The sequence below is a fragment of the Zophobas morio genome, unplaced genomic scaffold (assembly GCF_036711695.1).
Source record: "Zophobas morio isolate AGI-343-1 ecotype UQ-CSIRO unplaced genomic scaffold, CSIRO_AGI_Zmor_V1 ptg000024l, whole genome shotgun sequence".
Classification (NCBI taxonomy): Eukaryota; Metazoa; Arthropoda; class Insecta; order Coleoptera; family Tenebrionidae; genus Zophobas; species Zophobas morio.
Genome location: NW_026972129.1, coordinates 8,654,919 through 8,672,203, shown reverse-complemented (window position 1 = coordinate 8,672,203; position 17,285 = coordinate 8,654,919). Strand labels below are relative to the sequence as shown.

At 32.3% G+C, this 17,285-nt stretch overlaps 1 protein-coding gene and 1 long non-coding RNA gene across 2 annotated transcripts; both read right to left on the bottom strand.

The window, feature by feature from the left end:
- Positions 1-7,835: 7,835 nt before the first annotated feature.
- On the bottom strand, positions 7,836-9,223 carry LOC135135583 (uncharacterized). The gene is made up of 6 exons (XM_064064679.1): positions 9,138-9,223; positions 8,837-9,075; positions 8,584-8,783; positions 8,369-8,522; positions 8,018-8,311; positions 7,836-7,975 (listed from the first exon to the last, which is right to left on the bottom strand). Exons 2-6 carry the CDS (start codon positions 8,955-8,957, stop codon positions 7,836-7,838), a joined length of 909 nt encoding a protein of 302 aa, XP_063920749.1. The 5' UTR covers positions 8,958-9,075; positions 9,138-9,223.
- Positions 9,224-9,322: 99 nt separating this feature from the next.
- LOC135135023 (uncharacterized) lies at positions 9,323-10,378 on the bottom strand. Its single transcript, XR_010281425.1, has 3 exons — positions 10,129-10,378; positions 9,993-10,079; positions 9,323-9,397 (listed from the first exon to the last, which is right to left on the bottom strand). It is a non-coding gene; the product is annotated as an uncharacterized LOC135135023 (long non-coding RNA).
- Positions 10,379-17,285: the final 6,907 nt, after the last annotated feature.

Here is a 17,285-nt window from a genome sequence, read left to right as displayed (position 1 = left end):
AAGTGTTCTTGTCAATAATAATCAGTTTGGGCGGTGTTATCATTAAAAACATTAGTCTGACAATATAAATTTTATAATTTCACAAATTGATTCATATTGTTTTATACATACCGTGAGTCTCGAGTTAGAAAAAACGTTTCGTAGTCACATCCAGTGGTGTTTAAGGTAAGCTGTAAAACTGGAGCGGTGGTGGTTTACTTAACTAGTGCCTAGAGACATTTGTATAACGTTAAATTGCAGATAAAACAAATTATACGGCTTTTGTAACAGCCTTTATTTCCACGAAATCATACAAAAATGAGTTTTATTACCAGCAAATAATTAAATTAGGCAGAATATTTTTATGGTAAGTACTTAAAGTTGATAAAGTTGCCATGATTTTATCCTTCCAAGTATTCGAGCAGTACGTATGATATCAAGACCAGTTATTTTTCAGCGGTAAGTAAACGTTCTGAGGCATAAAGAGATGCCATATAAAAGTTATTGGCCACGTTATAAACTCGTACAGTATACATTTTTATTTCACGCTAGACATTTAGTGGTAGTAAAGTGTAATATTTAGTTTATGGTATTTGTTGGGACTGTCTGTGCATCACAGTCAATAATTCAACCCCATAACGTGGAGAATTATTATGAACGGGCGCTCACGCATCTGCATGCTGAGAAGCACCATTTAGGAAATAACATTTATTGCAATATGTGGAACATGAATGCGTGAACATGTCTATTTGTAGCATGTAGATATGTATTTTACAATGCATTAAAAAAAATTGGTCGAAGTTTATTTATTTCGAGAGAATTTCCCTCGCTCCTGAAGTACAAGTCCAACAAATCCCGCTTCTTCAAAAAATTAATTTCAAGTGTTTGTTTATACATCGGAAGAATGTCAGGTAAAAATTTGTTTGATTTGAATGAGTTTCTCGCCTCAAAACAGGAGACTAAAATTATTATTAATTAAGCCACAGTCGAACAGAATGTTCGTCTGTAGTCTCACCTTTTCGAGAAAATGGGGTGACTCCTTCTTAATTTGATCAATAAAAAAAAACGGCGAAGTTTAGCATGGAACTTGCGATTTCTGACGCCTTAACCATGCACTTGACCATTGTCGCTTATATCCTGAGTTAGTGGTAACAGGCTATTAGACTGTGTAAATTTTTTTGTGATGTTTTTGGATGTTTAGGGAACAAACTCAAAGCGGATTCGTACGCCACAAGTATCGGAATTTATTATTGTACCGTGTGATCATTAATTATTTAGATTAGCGGAGGCTGTGGACGTTAAATTGACAGATGCTGTTTGATACATTCAGCCTCGTTGGCGTTTAAAATGTCAAACTTTCGAATTTTTTGAAAACAAAAGTGCAAAATGGTTTTCTCTATGGAATATAAAATATTTATGATTGAGTCCTCCTCCCAAATGGAGTTGCCATCGAAGGCGAATGGCATTACAACAGTGGTGCTGTTTTACAAGAATTACAACAAAAATTTCCACACTTTAGTTTTATAGTTGCTGATTTTTACAACTTTGTTAGAAACACTGTGCTAGTATTTCGTTAAACAGGTAATGTCCACTACAAAAAAGGTGCTGGACGACCAACATTCTGTACCAATGAAGTTATAGATGTTGAAGAACACATGGAAAATAATCCATCAACTTCATTGAGGCATCTGACGCAAGAAGTTGGGCTGTCCGTGGATACATGCCATAAAATTGTAAAAAAAAGCTCCACCTTTTCCCGTACAAACTTCATTTATTATTATTATTATCGTTCATTACTGGACGATGAACTCCAAGACGGATTTTTTCAACATGACATGCCACGGCACATACAACAGTAGACAATTTGAATTTTTTACGTGAAGTTTATATTCAGTTCCTAAGTACCCCCCAAGGTCACCAGATTTAACCCCTCTGGATTACTTCTTGTACGGTCATCTAAAAAACACTATTTTTTAATTCCGATTCACACCATAGAAGAACTGAAAGACAGAATTACCGAAGAGTGTGCCCGTATTACTCCTGCTACACTACAAAATGTGTTTGATAACATGAAAAAACGTGTCAATTTATGTATACAGGAGAATGGATACCATTTCCAACAGTTTCTTTAACTTTGTTTTCGCCTTTTAAGTAACTTATTCACAAATCTGCAAAAGTTATTTTCTTTCACTAGTTTTTCTAGTTTTCACAAGCAAGAGCTAACCTTCCTTTGTAAATTGATTTATGTGAGTATTCAACCAACATTACACAGTGTTTGTTTAATTGCACAATCTAAAATCGCACAGCATTCTTTGATCTAAATAATTAATGAACACACGGTATAACATTTAAATCATTTTAAAATAGAAAAAAATTTTGGTTAGCCTTTAACTATCTACATGATATTCCTATAAAATTTTACAACAATAGATCCACTAGTTTCGGGATTATGTGTCTAATAAAAATGTATACAAACGCCAGACAAACAGACTCTAGGGGTCATGAAACGTCGAAAAAACATAAAAATAGTCATTCGTCCGATGGACTCGATTACTATACCTTCTTAGCTTACGCTGAGGAAGTAAAAATGCATAAAAATAGTTTTTAGTTAATTGGAAATGTTCTTGTTAAGGAATCTGATGTTATCATCAGTGTTTGCACGTCTTTACTTCGCATAGCAAGTTGAACTACAAGCAGAAATAAAAATATAAACCAAAAATTTTATGCGTAAATATTGTAAAGTGAAAGCAATTTCAAAGTTTATTTTTTTGCAAATAAGACTACTTTCATTTTTAATAAAATAATATTGTTTTCTGCTTTTATATCCTGGTTCGTAATATTCGTTTGACTTTTACACAAATGAATGAAAACTTACTTGCAGTCAGTGGCGTATATAACACCTTCGCACCCCCACTGCACGGAGGGAGGTGCAAAGTCCAAGGGAGCGCAGTGCGCACAGGTGCGTTTAGACAATATTGTCAAACGAACTCTACAAAAAAGCCCCCTAGCTTACGTTCGGGAAGTATAAAATTATACCTACCTGTCTTTCCACTTGAAACAAGAGTCGATATTTATTTTTGTTAAAATTTTATGTAAGTATATGGTTATCCTTTGCATCAGTGTACGTTTTAAAACCATTTAATTTAGTATGCTACAAGTGTGTTGGTTTGTGTTAGTTTGTCGTGATTTGCACAACATTAAATTATTTGTTGATTTAAAACATTATTCAAAAAAACTATATTAGTTCTAGAAAAACATCGTTGTACTAATCTACAGTCGTATTTGTTACTTCCCGAGCGTAAGCTAAGTACATCGGGCTCCTTTTATGTTTTCTCGACGTTTTATGGCCCTTGGCATTAGCAAAAATAGATCCCTTGTTTCCGTCTATCTGTCTGTCGTCTGTCGTCTGCCGTCTATCGCTTGCCTTCTATCCTCCTCTGTCTCGATTTTTATCAGACAGATAATCTTTTAAACTACTGTACCGATTGTTGTCAAATTTTGTATGTATATTGGCAATATCGTGCAGATGGTAAAATTTGCCTGATCATCTCCACCAACGTACGATGCCATATCCAATTTTTATAATAGTAAATATTATTTAAACTTTATAAAAGAACATACTATTCCACTTGTAGTTTATGAATTCGAGTTTTTACCTTAGACCTTTTAGACATCTAGATTTTTGTAAAATAATGAAAATTGTAGAACAACATTATTTTGCAATTTAACTTTGAAATTTTAAAAGCAAATGTTCTGAAATCTTGCAAACGTTCTAAGGTTATCGGAAACACGGTAAATCCTTAATCAAAATTTATCCATTTACTTCCGCTCTAAGAACTGATGACGTATCTTGCAATTTTGCTGAATAAATGTTATTTAAATTTTATAAATTAACATCCTCCTGCATGTGTGATTTATGAATCCATCTTGAGTTACTACCCTATACATGCAGATTTTTGGAAAAAAAAATCAAAATCGAATAACAACACATTTTGCAATTTAACTTTGGAACTGCAAAACCGAATGCTCTGAAATCTCTCAAACTGATACGCGTCCTTGTTAAAAAAAATATATCGAAATGCTCATTAGAAACATATGCAGATGATGTCTCAAAGTTAAATTTGATAATAATTTTTCGAAGCTGTATTGTTTCGCTGTACTTTGGAGGCGAGGAATATTCTGTCAAACTAACTCTTGCACCAACTGTTTTTGTTTAGATTAGTTTCATTTCCTGTGTACTAAATTACCGCGAAAACGAAAACAAAATTGAGTTAGTTATTTAGGAAGAAAACCACTTGTCTTGTTTCTGATGTTCATTTATAGTGTCATATGTTTCGGATATCTAGCATCCATCATCAGGCGCAATTGTCAAAATATAACCATGGAAAATTAATTTGTTACACATACGAAAACTTTACATAAAAGCACACGTGCTATTTCTGGTAGAATGAAATATAAAATTTAAAATTAATATTAGCGTTAATTTGTCTCTTTTTCTCCACGTGGATTTTTTTCTCTGGAAAGGAGCACTTGCGTATTGTTTGACGTTTGGCATCATCAATTTTTTGAAGAAAATAAGCAGATATATTTTGATTACAAATTTACCATGCTTACGATAACTTCAAAAAGTCTGCAAGATTTCAACGCATTCGTCTTTGCAGTTCTTGATTTTTATCAATAAAATAAACCGACTCGTTCATTAATTTTTTAAATCATACTGTACAAGCAATCCTAAAAAATATGTAAATACGGAATGATAAATCACAAGTACAGGCATATCATATGTACCTACTTCGCAGATTTTAATTATTTATTTGGCAAAGTTTTAAGATAACGTCAACAGTTTTCAACGGGGTCGAAAACGGATAAACTTTGTTTAGTGATTTACCACACACTAAAAAATAAATGGTTCCACGAATTATAATATCGGCAATTCCTACAATATTTTGTGGTCATATATAGGACAATGATTATTTTAGTTACAAACATCATGAATTTATTGTTAATTTTTATGGTTACAAGAACTTTAAAATATTGTAAATCTGTTAACCACAAAACTGTGGTTATAAAAGCCAAAAATGTTGTACTTGCTGGAACCATATTCTACGGTCTTATTAAACAAAATTTGATAATTGTCGTAACAAAAAATTATGTATTTCAACTGTAATAAATGATATCATGAACGATATTTTATGGTTGTTACTGCCGCACCATTAATTAATTAATTAATTAATTAATTGATTAGCACTTTTGGAAGGAATTAAACAAAAACTCGTATTTTATTGAAAGCATAGGTATATTGAATATAAAATGAAAATATAAACATAAACATATAAAGAAAATTAAACAATACTTCTTAACATTATAGAAACATAGTTATATATTAGCCTATTACATAATATATATATGGTGAATATATGTACTTCAGTTGTTATGTCTGTTTAGACAGAACTATTTATATTAATTAAACTATTTCCATCGTATGACATATGGTATAAACAATTGACGTGTAACTTATCAATCTCCTGAAGTTCCTCTGTTTTAATGTCATTTTGCAACTTAACATAATATGCATGTAAATGCTGATCATAACCTAAAGTTTCAAATAACTGGAACGTTATCTTTATTATATCAACTTCAGTTTCAGCAATAGAACATACGCTGCCAAAAACTGGATGTGATTCTGTGAGATACACTATTAAAATAGTCCCGTGTTTTATTAGTTTGTCATAAACTTTTATCCATTTATAAATAAATCCTTTTTGTTTGTTATATTCTGTAATTGTAGATTTTTCAATAAATCGGGAAAATCCATTCTTAGATATCAATTTGTTACATAGTTTTAGTTGGTGTCGGATTGCAATTGTTAAGCAAATATTTTTTTTTGAGTAAGAAATATTAGATATATTTTTTAGAGTTCTATGCTTTGATTCGAATCTCATTGACCAAAGATTTATTAAGGGACCAGACATTCGCATAATTAAAGGATAGTGAATCATGTTGTGATGCTTTGGTTTTAAACTGTACCCTAATGAACATAAGATTTGGTGATGTTCTGAAATAAGGTTGTTTAATAAAAGTGTAGAGTCCATATCAAATTTTGAAGATAAAACAATATCTAAAATACTCCGAAGAGATAAATATAATCGCCAATAAATATTATTAGAAGAGACCAAATGACCAACCATGATTCCAAAGAGAGTCACGAAATATAAGGTTTCCGAAGCTGATAATCTTATATTGCCATTCTTTAAATGCTCCTCCTTAATAATAGGTAAATTGCAACGAGCTTTATGATTAAATGCCAAAATCATTTGATTTAAGGCTTCAAGAGAAAATAATTTTGCTTCATATATATAATTTTTCAAAATTATCTCTAGGTCATATTTACAAACCCCTTCTAGGAGATCATGCATTATATCTACTGAAAAATTCCTAATTACGTGAAAATTTCGTAACTGATTCCAAACGGATGGACTTTTAATGCCAGATGAGCTACTGTCGCAACTGGATGTATCAGCGGAATAATTTTCAATATTACGAAATAAGCTCGAATCTTCGGTCAGCTGAGATTTCATCTTAGCTCTATCTACTTTACAGATTCGACAACAACGATTAGCTGTAAAACTTTCAACGAAACCTAATATTGAATTTAATCCAAGGTTGTCGCCAATTATTAATCCCAAAGAAAAATATAAATGGTAATTGATACCGTCTACATTAATTGCAATTCCTACGCTTTCTAAATATTTCAATTCATCTATCACAACCTGAAATATGTTATTTCCTATATCTTTACGAGCACTAGATCGAAACAACTGAACAAAAAATATGTTTTCCAAAAGAGACTGAAATTGTTTTGGAAAGCATGGCACCGAGATGTAAACTACACCTAATTTGTTCACACCCGAATGTGATCCTAAAACATTTCCTGATTCAAAATCGTCAAAATATAAAAATAAGGGAATAACTAATTTCCCAGAGAATGATTTACGGATGTCTTGCCATAAATTACACTGAACAAAATTCTCAAAGAGACTCGTAGAATCCAGAGATTTTATATAATCTAAAGTTGCACTTAAAACATTAGGAAGTTCAAACACGCGTTTTAAAACCTTCCGTAAAGGAATGAAAACAGTTGTCTCCTTAATGCTAACATGTTTGGGACACACATTTTCTGAGTAAGTTTGTAGTGATTCAGAAAGAACAATTTCTACAGGTTTAATATATAAGTCGTGTTTTTCTAAATATTTAAATATCATATGTTCTGATCTGAACAACTTAAATTTACTTTGAACATACGAAAAAATTGAAGAAATGTATTCTAATTCATTATTTTTGATATTGCATGGATCAAAAGTTGCTTTTAAAATATGTTCTATCTCTGAAAGTAAATCTCTAACACTAGAGATTATATTTTGCACTTCTGAACGGGGCACTGAGTTACTTTTATATAAGTGAGAAATAAAAAGCGCAATACTACTCTCAATTTGATTTTCCTTATTTGCAATTATGTCATTATATAATCTGTTACTAAAAGGTTCACAATAATCAGAAACTGTTTTTGAAACAACACTATTGGGAGCTGTATGGAATAAAGGTAGTGTAAAATTTGTATCTTGACTATTACACTGACTTGTAACGTTGTTAGACAACCACTGAGTATTCAGAAAGGTTTTTCTGTGAAAATTCGAAAGATGTTTGTAAAAAGAGTTGTATGAACTAAATTCTCTTTGACACGAATACGAAATGCAGCGAATATATTTACCATCATAGGAATGTCTATATTTCATATGCAATAATAAATTTTTTTTTGAACTTGAAAACTTGTGACAACAATTCATTATTTTTAAATATTACTTCTCACTCTCAGATTCATTACACAAATCAGAAATCAGAGCAGAAACAATTGACGACTTTTTGTCCCACTCTGTCTTTAAATCATAGATGTAAATTTGTATTAACTGCCAAACATGAGAACATTCAGGAGGATATTCTGCAACAATTGCATGAATTATTTTAAAACAAGTGTTTACACTTTTCAAGGCCGATTCAAAAGGATATGTACAGTTATCGATGGAAATATAGCCCTTCAGGTTGTTGAAATCTGGTCCAACAATTGTTATTAGAGGTTGGCATAATTGTTTGGTTTCCGCATATTTTCGATGTCTTCGTTCCAACATCAATTGCATCTCTTCACTGGTTTTCACGTAAGTAATGAAACTGTTCGCTACTTCAACTTTAGACGGTTTCCATTTCTTTTTATTTGTCGTAACAATCACTACTGGCATTAGATACGGTAGTGTTAATAAACTTAGAACAGCAGTGGCGTCTAAACAGAAAATTATTATTAACTCAAATTACAAAGAAATAAATCAATTGGTTGTACCTTCATTCAAAATATTAATGTTTTGATCCGGAAAATGTTGAGTCAGTACGCCTCGGTATTGGGCCAATCGTAATATAATATGTTTTTTTTTATGTATTTCGGCAAAAAATATTTCTGATTTTTTGGGATAAAGATAATTGAAATCAATTTCCAGCTAAAAAAATATACCACCTATAAAAATGTGAACTTACATAATATACTGTTATATTACTTACTAATTGATAACCTAAGGACTTTTCTAAAATTTTATATTCTTGAAAATATTCTTGGATGGTTGTGGTTGTATTCTGGTTATAGCGGGGAATTCTTACACATGTAGTGGCCTTCCATTTAGCCAAAACTTCTGGCCAAGGTTCTGTATTATACCTTAACCAACAACAAAAGTCTTCCACGTCATCCTCGTAATCTTGACTACCTATAAAAAAAAAGCGTAGGAATTATATCTTCAAAAATTAATTACATACGTACTCGCTATTTCTACAGTTTCATGAACTTCAAGGCTTGATGATGGACACGCAGTGGTGAGAACGCCAGATTTTTTCAACTTCTTTCTTTGATTATGGTAACGATCAACTAATTTACCCCTCATACATTGGACAGTTTTTTTGTTTTGTCTAACATACGGTATATAGTATGTGGAAATATCTTCGTTCGGGAATTCTTGCTTTATGAGGCGGGCTAATTGTAAAAGTCTTCTGGTCGGAATACTAAAATAGCAATTTTTTACAAAAATGTATGTTCGATTTTCAGTTCTTTCGTTAAAACATACTAGGAATTAATGTCTTGTAGTAAATCGTGATCGATTAATAATGCAACGAGATCATCTCTTAATTGCGGTGTTAAATGGTTTTTCTGGGCCAATATATTACGACCTTTCATAGAATTTTGCAAAAATTTTTTCAAATCCTACAAAGCAATGACATCTTACAAAAAAATATATGTGTTTATTTACAAGCTCGTATGTCACTTCCAGATTTGGAAGTTTTTCCAAAAACGAATCACACCGTTTATACGGTACCGGTACAATATCTAAAAAAACACCATTCAAACATAAAACTTCACTCTTAATAAAATAACAGTAAGTCACTAAGCACCTGGTCCTTGATATTTCATTAAACAACAAAAAATCATCAAAGAATAGAGTAGGTGATTTTACTACGTTGGGCATGCTGATTCTAAATCTGCAATTAGTTTTTTTTTTTTTGTATACGTCACATTATAGAGATGATCGACATAACTGATGAATGACTAATTGAATTTTATGTTTCTGCGAATATGATCAAACGTGTATATTCATCTCCGATGATTATAAAACATTTTTATGTACCATTGCATTGTTAAAAAATATCAAGTAAAGTGGAATTACGGGACAACGTCGCATTGGAATTTACGGTTCTAAACCTGAGGAAGAAGCCACTGAGAATATATAAAAATATAAGTAAGGTGCTCCATTAAAAAAGCTAAGCTATGTAGTATGTCTCAGACACAGAACATTCTGTGTAGTTAAAAATAATTTAATGCTACTCAAAGACCCGGACAACTTTTCTGTTTTCAATAATAATTGAGTTATCGCTTAGTGACTCACCCCTGTATATATATGTCATTACCAAATATCATACAGTACCTAAAGGTAAATTATCATCCACTCTATAAACTGTAGAGCACGTGCCTTTACTAGTGCTGGGAATGGGTTCTTGTGTCTCTTTGTAAACTAAAATTATATACATAAAAACATGTTTTCACTTAAAACCATACATTACCTGAAGTATCACTAGGAGCATCATTTGTCTTAACTACTATTGTTTCTAAGCAGTTATTATCTGTTATTACATTTTCTTCGTCAATTCTATTGTACAACTGTCTAAAACCTTCTTTAAATTTAATTCTGTCCCCATACTTTGCAATCAGTTCTTTGAAATCTTGTGAATCTGTGTTAATTTTTGAGAATGTATCATCATCTATCGCTTCTTCTGAAAAATAATATTACAACATTTAAAAGTGATGTTAATAAAATTTACAGTTATTTATTCGTTGTTACAGTTATGGAAACGAACAATTTATATTGTACATACTTATGTATGCATTTTGGCAAACCACATTTTAAATTACTTTTAAAAGGAAAAGATACTACACGATTTTGCTTTAATTCTCCAAAATTTAAAAGAAAAAGGTTGGTGAAGATCACAAAAAAATACAGTGTTAGTATCAAAAGTGTGTGGCTATGTAAGGTACCTAAGCCAAATATTGCCATCTTAAGGTTTAAAATTTGTTGGCAAATTAAATTTTGAAACCTGAAAGCTATATATAAACGATTGTTACGTGAATACGAGTTGCCCATTATAAAGAAAACTTAAAGCCGTATATGATTCAATTGTTTAGAATTTAGGCGATTTTTAGGCCTGACAATATAAGGAATATGGCAATATATGGCTCAGACACCGTATAATACCGTTAAAAAAACTAAGACCAAATTTGATTTTATAACTTTTTCAGAAATCAGTCCGTTTCTGCCAGGAATGTATCAAATGTATCATAAAACATTATTATGGGTTTTACCTAGTACGAATTGAACTGAATAAAAGATTAATCAGAAATTTTTTGGCCATAGCACACTTCAGTGTATGAGTATTTGGAAAAAGATTCCATTTTAACACCATATTTGAATTTTATTACAATTTAGCAATTTTAATTTGAATGGTACCCTGTACCATCAACGTACTCATCAAATAATTATGTAGAGTGCGTTCGTAGAGGAACGTCCTCAGTTGACACTGTTTTTCTCAACCCCTGACCCCGTTGTGCATAACTAACCCATGACGAGAAAAATATCCCAGCATAGATTTTTATTAATCGCACACACTATGATGTTACTTGCATCACGTTACACAATTTGTTTAATTTACAACGGAACAAAGTATTTAACATTAAGATTGTATTATATTAAATGGCATATTTTTAAAGTAATGTTTAAAATAACATATTTTTATGGAAAAATGAACTAGTTCAAACATACCTTATCCTTGTATGACTTAAAACAAATGAACACGAAACCGATCGTTGCATCAAGTCTTGATTGCTTACATTGCAACTATTATACTAAATGAAGCACGTATATTTAGCTACTTACCTTGAAATTTAGCAATGAGATGGGACAAACTCCATGCTTGTAAATATTTTTTTACATTTTCCATTGTCACAACACCACAAAATCAATTATCAGTATCACAAAACACCAACTAGGTAAACTGTAATTTTTTCATTCTTGGGATAACGAATCAAAACACAAAGACGACTGCGGACGACCACAAATGTGCTGACAATTGTCTGGCACTAAGTGGGAAATTATGCCATTGGTCGAATCGATAGGCGGTTAAATTAAATTTAACTATAATTGTGGTTTGTTCAACAAAAGGTTATAGTATGGCAGATTACTTTCAAACATTATGGTTGTTACAACCATTTAATAAGAGTTATGTCGAAAGAGTACTACACATATAGTTATTGATACTATATGGTTCATAACCAAAATTGTATGATTGTTACAACTATTTACTTTTTTTCACCTATAATGTAGCCAACAATAAATAGGGATATAACAACCAAATTCATTTTAACAATCAGGTATGGTTGCAACATTTTTTAGTGTGCATGCTTCCGATAAACTTCAAACGTTTGCAAGGTTTCAGAGCACTCCGTTTTGCAATTTCAAAGTTAATTTGTATAAAATGTTGTTATAGAATTTTGATTTTTTTTTAACTCTGGATGCCTACTGCCTAGAGTAAAAACTCATACGAGTTCAAAAACTACAAGTGGATGAGTATGTTATTTTAAAAAATTGAATTAACCTTTACTATTCTAAAAGAGATGACATCATGCATTGATGATGGGGATAATCAGACGAATTTTGGTCAGCATTTTGTCATCTACACAATATTCCTAATAACATTTAAAATTTCGCAACAATCGATCCGTTAGTTTAGAATATTATCTGTCTAATAAAAATCAACACAGACGCCAGACGTCAGACGGCGGACACACAGACGGAAACGAGAGACCTATGCTTTCGTACTCTGGATGTCATGAAACGTTGAGAAAACATAAAAGTATCAGTCGCCCGATGGACTCGAATACAATACTTCCTTAGCTTACGCTCGGGAAGTAAAATGCACGATGACGCAAATCAATGCCGCAAAGTGCTGAGTTGCGTTAACGCAAGTGACCAATTTGAAATTGACCCCTTAGCCAACAATTAGATCTACTCGTATCATTATGGAACGATACAATTAATTTTAAAAAAGAACTTGAAAAGATTTTTCTATTATGTTCAGCTTTACCATCAAACTCTACCGAGAGACTTTCAACCTCACAATATTGTAACGAAAACTTGGTGTTTCATCCTGGTACTCCTGGTGGTTATGATAACTTTCAAAAAATAATAGGTGTTGATCTACAACAAACCCCCATGTATTTGTTGAGACGCCCTTCCATACAGTTAAACTTGGTCTTGGGGTGATGGCTATTCGAAGGAGAAACGCATTAAACCTACCCATTCATTTTGTTGAAAACATAAATGCTACTTCTATGTTAATGAAATTCTTATACCGTTTGTGGAAAACTCTGAGGAGGAAAAGCTACAATATGGATTTTGCCAACAGGATAACGCTACTGCTCATACATTAAATCAGACCTAAAACTTTCTAAACTAACTGATGTCTGTGCCTCTGTTGCGTCGGATCATCTCCCAAACGGATGAACCGATTTTAATGCAGTTATTTTTCTTGTTTGAAAACTGGTTTTATCGGAAAGGTTCTTACAAGAAGGGTTTAATGAACAACTTGGTTCGTATAATCTTGGAAAGCGAAAGAAAAGAATAACTGCATATAAAAGAAATTTGAAAATCGCGAACGTTCAATTAACTATTATTCATGTAACCGCTCGACCTTGATGTACGGCGGTACGTCTGTAGATCAAATCCCCGGATCCGATCACTGCTCCAGATTTAAAAACAAGTTCGGACTTTTTTCGTTTTTTCGTACCCCTCTCAAGAAAAAAATACCACAAACCTTATAGCAGTTGGAAATGTTTCTGAAAACATGAAACGACGCGTCCACTTATGACTGGAAAACGTTGGACGGTATTTTCATTTCATCACGTTATAAATAAACGTTTCTTTTATTGTTAATTTTGTGTCATTTCTTTTACGTCTTAAGAATAGTTCACATATTTGATTTTAGACTTTACAACTGTCTACTTGACATTTAATAAATAATAATTATATTAAACTACGACAAGCAGTTCTTCGTACCTGATGGTCAACTTCCATTAATAAATATTTGTTTTCGATCTCGCGATATTACAGATCCTACACTTATGTCCCTGGGTGGGACTGCTGAAACCACCTATAAAATTCGTTTGTTAGTGAGCACGTAATTATTTCTCTGAAAATATGAAACACAAAGGTTCCTATACCCTATCGCGAATCTATGTCGATTTGACCTTCCTGTAAATAGCACACTCTGTCGGTCGATACTACGGACAGACCACACACGCGCTTAGTATCCTAGCAACGATATGCGACCCACTTTGTTATTGGCTACCAGCTCCCGTCCAATCAAACCTCAGCCACTTCATTCATTCATTGATTGTCATTGCTCAGCTGTTTTTAATTTGATGGCATAGTAATATGAGGGGCCTGACTTATCACACACTTGAATTTACAATATGATTGAAACTGTCGGCTCGGTAGGAAAACACTTCGCACGTTATACGCACGAAAATCGCCTTCACCACAACGTAACAGGTTTGTGTAATAACTGAAATATTTTGGGTGAATTTGTGGATTTCATACGTAATCTGTTTGTTTTGTAATTTTTGACATCGATTCAATGTAATATAAATACTGTAATAATCGAAAAAACACAACACTTTGAAATAATCATATAAAAGAAGTTGTCTGTTTTCGTTTAAAAAATAAATCCTGATAAACTTACTGACCCATCTGTTTACCACATACAGTACAACACTCATGCAGAACACAATTCTATATATTCACTATACCTACTGATATATTTTATAACCTTTAAGCATTCTTAATTTATGGGGTACAATGTATTATTATTAATATTACTTATTTGTTTTACATGAAAAGTTTGTTAACACAATATATAATTTTATTTTAGCAAGTTCCTATACGACATCACCAATTAAAATTTCAAAAAGAAACATTCTTGATGCCTCCGATTAAAAACTCACAAAATAAAATATGCGAGGAAAACGGAGGATTTAGGCTCGAAAATGCAAAATAGGCGGTTTGGGCGAGTTTTAAGAAAAATAAATTTTATGCAAAGTCTGGTTTTCTTTGATATCTACTTTTGTTTTATTATATTTTACATAATCAGCGGTTCTAATCTTCGTTAAAATTTGCATAACAAATTGGATTTTTTTCCTTTTGTTTGTTACGAGATTTTTATACCTAGAGAAGAATCTCTCAACATCAGATAGTGTTAAAGCAGAATATTTAAAATTTGAAATTTCAGTGGGATTCTTTTTTAAATCTTTTTCTACATTTTCGTCTTGTAATACTTACTTTGCTGACAAGTTTAAGCTCTTGATAGCGGATATTTTTTGTAAAGTATCTTAATTTTAATCTTATTAATATAATTATCTAATGGCTCATTGATAAAACGTATACCACTGTTAAATTATTGCTTTTTTTTCCAATATTTTCGATGCCAGTACATGTGGTGTAGCCTCTATACAGATAATTTTCCCACTTCAATGTTTGCAAGGTATTGCCCATTAGAATTTGTAGTTGCATCTACTGCTATCCAAATATCGTGCACCCCAGTATTTTCAATCTTTAGTTTCCATTCAATTACACAATACTTATAGGTTGGCTATTGTTGTACAACAAAAAGAATAATCTAATCGATGCTTTGGTAGCTACATATTCTGATCTTGTTGTCACGTCATTTATTTAAGTAAGTATTACGTAAAATTTTACTAAAAAAAATATATGTATAACATAGGGCCCTACATTTATTGTACAGGGTTGCTAGAGTGTATGGAAATGGTAAAATCTTGAGCACCAATAATTGTACAAATCACCTGAAACTAGGTATAGGCCATCTTCTTGTCACATCGGTTGTGACAAGAAGTTGTGCTCTAATTATTCGTCACTAAAAATTTGTTTGCTTCATTTATTTTCAAGTAGCAAAGCCAACTTAATTTTTTTTAAATAGCACTACCATATAATGAATACATTTTTGAATAGAGCTTTTTTTCTGAATTAATTGATATAGCACAATCATACTTTCTTTCTGATTGAAATGGCTAATAAACAACAATAAATAAAAAAGAAAGATGACATAGTTACCCTTGAAAATAATTTTAATTGACATGTAAGGTGTTTCTTTCAAAAATGGTACATCTAAGCGAAACAGAGCGCATAGAATTATTAATGATGATTATCAGTTACAGTGACAAAAGACGAAGTTTTGCTCAAGTAGTAACACTTTTCAATGAAATTCATCCTGACCGAGAACCCATTTCTAACTCGACGATGTTAGTAGAACATCAGTTCAAACAATAATGAAAAAGGAAAAGTTTCACCCATATAAAATCCATTTGGTACAAGAGCTAAACGAAGATGATTTTGATCATAGAGTTGAATTTACCAAAATTATTGTAAACAGAATACAACAAGACGGAAATTTTATCAACAGGATTTTGTTTTCTGACGAGTCTATGTTTTGTTTAAATGGTCATATGAACAAACACAACTGCAGGTACTGGTCTGACACAAATCCATACTGGATGGAGCAAATCCACACACAGCGTCCAGAAAAACTGAATGTTTGGTGCTGTATTATTGGTATACCATGTAATTGGTTCATTTTTTATTAATGGGAATTTAAATTCTGAGGGATACTTAAGGCTGTTGCGGGAACGTATAGTGCCTAGACGTAGAGAATAGTTTCCCAGTTACCAAAATCTGTAGTTACCAGCGGAAACTATTTGGTTTCAACAAAACGATGTTCCTCCCCATTTTGGCCGTCAAGTGCGATAGTTCTTAAATTGCAGATGGATACGCCGAACAGGTACTATTGAGTGGTCTGCCATGTCACCGGATTTATTATTATTATTATTATTATTATTATTTATTATTATTATTATTGAAAACGTTGGGCAGAGGCAGAGCCTATTATGCCCATCCGCCGAAAACAATTTTCCAGCAACTACAATTTATTACTGCTTCTCACATAGGAAGAGTTCCGGTGTCAGATGGGTGTTAGGATGACTGGTACAAATATATACCCAGTTTGTTTTTAAAGGAAGCAGTTGTAGTTGCTTCAACGATTTCTACGGCTAAGCCGTTCCAGATCTGGAAGACTCGGTTGGTCAGAAAATTTTGACGCCATTTAGTTTTATAATTTTCATGGTATAATTTCAACGAGTGTCCCCGGAGACGGGAAATATCCGACAGAACAAAGATGTCAGCAAGGCTGAAACTAAATTTATTGGAGAGGATGTTATAAGTACAAACCAAATCATTGAAGAGACGCCGTTTTTCGAGGGTAGGGAGTTTCAGTGTCGAAAGTCTATCTTCATAAGATTTATTTCTGAGAGATTGGCCGTACTTAGAGAAACGACGCTGGACTTTCTCAATTAATTGCTTATCTTTTACTAGGGCAGGAGACCAGATTACACTCGCGTATTCTACGATAGGACGAATGTACGATACAAAAAGTGTTTTTAACAGAACTTCGTCCGGATTGGTAAACGTCTTTTGCAACAGATAACTTCTGACATTGGCTTTTTTTACAATGTGAACGGTATGCTCCGAAAAAGATAGCTCTTTGTCAAGTATGACACCTAAATCGTTGATCTGCTGAACGGATTCTAAAACATAGTTGTT